This window comes from Phodopus roborovskii, unplaced genomic scaffold (genome assembly GCF_943737965.1).
Source record: "Phodopus roborovskii unplaced genomic scaffold, PHOROB, whole genome shotgun sequence".
Lineage (NCBI taxonomy): Eukaryota > Metazoa > Chordata > Mammalia > Rodentia > Cricetidae > Phodopus > Phodopus roborovskii.
Window position 1 is genome coordinate 5,767,372 of NW_026126638.1, and position 4,398 is coordinate 5,771,769.

Consider the following 4,398-nt stretch of genomic DNA (forward strand, 5'->3'; position numbering starts at 1 on the left):
TTTTTTTGTGGCCCATTTTGGCAAACTGCAAACTGTGTTGTATTCAAGAGTGTTATTCCAGGTCAGAAAGGTGTGTGCATGTGTGTACATAACATATAATATATATATATATATATATATATATTATATAGTAAATAAATATGTGTGTGAAATTAAGATGAGTTCATAAATTTGTGAGGGAGGAAGTTCATGGGAGGAGTTGGATGGGAAGAGGGGTAGATACAATGCTGTAAATTCATATTCATCTATGCTATACCCCCAAATTTAGAAAGTAAATAGGGATTGTATACACACATACACTTGTGTACATACACAGTTATGAGAAATTAAGCATTTTTCTAGATTTGAAAAAATTAATCTATTTTATTTTTACTGTTTTATAGGTGTGTATATTTACTTATAATTTTATTTTTTATTTATTTTATGTACCAGTTACAGTTTTCCCTCCTGTTCCCTCCCAACACCTACCTTCTGCCCATCCCATCACCTTCTCTTCAGTCTCCATTCAGATGGGCTAAGGCCTCCAATGGGAACCAACACAGAATAGTATATCAAATTGAGGCAGGACCAAGCTCTTCCCTCCTGCATCAAGGCTGAAAAAGGCATCCCATCATAGGTAATAGGGTCCAAAGAGCCAGCTAATGTATTAGGGACAGGCCCTGGTCCCTCTGCTACGGGCCCCACAAAAGACCAAGCTATATAAGTGTCACCCAGATGTAGAAGGCCTAGGTCAATCCCATACCAGTCCCCTGGCTGTCTGTCCAGAGCCCATGAGGTCCCACTAGCTTAGCACAGCTGTCTCTGTGGGTTTCTTTGTCATGATCTTGACTCTCCCTTCACTCATATAATCCCTCTAACCTCCTTTCAAGTAGGCACCTGGAGCTTTGCCCAGTGCTTGGCTGTAGATCTCTGCATCTATTTCCATCAGGTACTGGATGAAAGTTCTATGATCATAATGAGGGTAGTCACCAATCTGATTACAGGGAAAGGCCAGTTTGAGCACCCTCTCCAAATATTGCTAGTATTAGCTGGGGTCATCCTTGTGGGTTCCTGGGAGTTTCCCTGGCACCAGGTTTCTCCCTGACCCCATAATGGCCCCCTCTATCAAGACAAACTCTTTCATTAAACTACCCCTCCATTCTATCTCCAACTCAACCATCCTGATGATCGATCCCTCATGCTCCGGTTGCCCATCCCCTCCCCTCTATTCTCTTATTTCCATTTTACCCAGGGCTTCTTATCCATTTCCTTTTTCCAGGAAATATATGCTTTCTTCTTAGGGTCCTCCTTGTTTCCTACTTTCCCCGGGACTGAGAATTGTAGTCTGGTTATCCTTTTCTTTATATCTAATTTACACTTGTGAGTGAGTGAGTACATACCATGTTTGTCTATTTTGGGTCTGGGTGATTTTTTCTAGTCCCATCGACTTGCCTGCAAATTTCATGATTTTGTTGTTTTTTTATTTCAGTGAGCAATAGTCCATTATGAAAATGTACTACATTTTCTTTGTCCATGCTTTAGTTCAAGGGCATCTAGGTTGTTTCCAGCTTTTGGATATTATGAATAATGCTGCTATAAACATAGTTGAGCAAGTGTCCTTGTGGTATGTGTGCATCCTTTGGGTATATGCCCTAGAGTAGAATTTCTGGGTCTTGGGGTAGATTGATTCCCAATTTTCGGAGAAACCATCACACTGAATTCCAAAGTGGTGCATGTAAGGAGTAAGGTTTTTCCTCCCACCGCTGGTCTTCTCCTGCTGCTGTGCCAACCCCATTTAACACAGAGACACTCTGTATTTGATATAGTGCTGTTGGCCAGGTACTAGTTTCTTATCAGCTAGCTCTGTCTTAAGTATTAACCCATTTTAGTTAATCTATGTATTTCCATGTGGTCTTATCTTACTGGAGAGCTGGCTGGCGTCCTGCTCTCTCCAGACTCTCCACCTTGACTCTTCCTTACTACTTCCTCTTTCCTCCTTGTTTCCTAGTCCCTCCTCTCTTGCTTTCATATTGGCCAACAGTGCTTTATTCATTAACCAGTATGAGAAATATACATACAGAATGACATCTCCCATCAGTAGTACAAATTTGAACTCCCACAAACAATGGAGGAAGGATCCTCTTACTCCACATCCTCTCCAATATAGGCTGTCATTAGTGTTTTTGTTTGTTTGTTTTCTATCTTGACAATTCTGGCAGGTGTAAGATGGTATCTCAGGGTCTTTTTGACTTGCATTTCCCTGATAGCTAAGGGTTTTTGGACACTTCTTTAAATGTATTTCAGTCACTCAAGAGATTCTCCTGTTGAGAAATCTCTATTTAAATCTGTACCCCTGTTTTAATGGGATTATTTGTTATTTTGAGGTCTAGTTTCTTGAGTTCTTTATATATTTTGAAGATCAGCCCTTTGTCAGATGTGGGATTGGTGAAATCTTTTTCCATTCTGTAGGCTGCCATTTTGTCTTATTTACCATGTCCTTTACCTTATAGATGCTTCTCAGTTTCGTAAAGTCCCATTATCAATTTTAGTATCTGTATTAATGGTGTTTTGTTCAGGAAGTTGTCTCCTGTGCCAAGGTGTTCAAGGCTATTTCCACTTTCTCTTCTGTCATGTTCACTATAACTAGATTTATGTCGAGGCCTGTGGTACACTTGTACTTTAGTTTTTTTTACATCATTATTTGTATGCATGTGTGCCATGCATATGCATGTGGTTGTGCTTGTCTGCACATGTCTGTGTGTTTAGAAGTGTACACTGGATGTCTACTTCTGTGAATTAAACCTTATATTCTTGATATAGGGTCTTTTAGTTAAAACTAGAGTTTGCTGTTTCAGCTAGACAGACCAGCTAGTGGTGCTCATGACATGCCTGTGTTTGATCCCTAAGTGTTGTGTTATGCCTAACTTTAAGTTAGGTGCTAGGGAGTTGTCTTCAGGTCTTTGTACTTAAACAGAAAAAAATACGTACTGAGCTATATCCCTAGACAATAGTTGTATTTTTATAATATAGATTAATAACAATAATTTACTGTCATTGAAATTACATTACCTAAAATAGTCTTACATTTAGATGTTTCATATTCCTATTCATCTCAAATTTGTTTTCTGTTTGCATAGCACTTATTTTTACAGAATGCACATATATTGGCAACATGTAAATTAAAATAAAGAATAATTTCTTATGAAGAAATATTCATTGAAATTATGTAAAATTCATATCCCTAGTGGGTCAGGGACCCAAAGGTCCACATCCTTGCATATGGCACCGTAACAGTGACAGCACCAAAAGAGAGGTCTGCCTCAGCTTACCGTTTCCCATAATCAAGACACATGAATGGAGAGATGGAAAAGCAATTATACCAACAAGGAAAACATTGTTTAAAAAATGTTTTCCTTCAAACTTATAACTCCAAAGTTGTACAAAAAGGGATAAAGCAAAAATTACATACAGAAGGAGGAAGGCAACCACAGTTTTCAAGGCTTTTATGTGAGCTGTGGTACTGGCATCTCTGGAGCTTTTGGCAATGTGCTTTATCTTCTTCAGATGTTTCCACAGGGAAAAGATGAGCAGAAAAACATTGTCATGGACACGCTGAAAGGTATTAATGTGAACATAGTATCTGTTAATACAAGAAGCCTGGAGGTGTGTGTAACATTCTTTAATTTGTAGCTGTAAGATATGTTTGTTTTGAACTCATTCATACACATGTTTATGTGTATGTTTGTCAATAAAATATTTAAAAACAAGAGTAACAGAGACACCAGCAACACCACTGAAATAACCTTTTTAAATCTCCACCTTAGGTAGAGGAAAATACAGTTAGAAAAAGTGGCTATCTTGAGAAAATAAAGGATGCTGAGGATGGTGGCCAGCCAGACGCTAAAATGGTTAGAAATTACCCAGATAAAATTAGTCAGCCTTACTGTTTGTAGAGCCACATTTAAGTCTGGGTACACTGAAAATATTAATAAGATTATGTACAGTGACCACAACACAGTGATCCTGGAGATGGCTAGAGCAGTGAGGATCAGATCCACTGTAGAAATCTTTCGTCTCTTGACCCAGTCCACAATGTTCCTCAGTGCTATGAATCCGTTCCCAAAACTCCCGATTATGAACTCCACATTGAGTATTGTTGCAGACATCACTTGTACAGCAGCACTCATCGTCATGCTCTGGCTCCTAAAGTTACTGAAGAATAAGTGTTAATGAAATCATTTTAAATGTTAGGCCTCTCTCTCTCTCTCTCTCTCTCTCTCTATATATATATATATATATATATATATATATATATATTATAAAATGTTCTCTCATTTTAGGGTTCATATACATTAATGAACAAACAAACAAATAGGCTGAGATGGCATTATGAAAGCATTGCATTTTTGAAGTCAGGTG

General features: G+C 38.3%; 1 protein-coding gene across 1 annotated transcript; it reads right to left on the bottom strand.

Moving 5' to 3' along the window:
* Positions 1–3,228: 3,228 nt before the first annotated feature.
* On the bottom strand, positions 3,229–4,166 carry LOC127213057 (taste receptor type 2 member 125-like). Its single transcript, XM_051173305.1, is given in 2 exon segments — positions 3,229–3,569; positions 3,572–4,166. Coding segments are annotated over 2 exon segments (936 nt in total).
* Between the last annotated feature and the right edge of the window lie 232 nt (positions 4,167–4,398).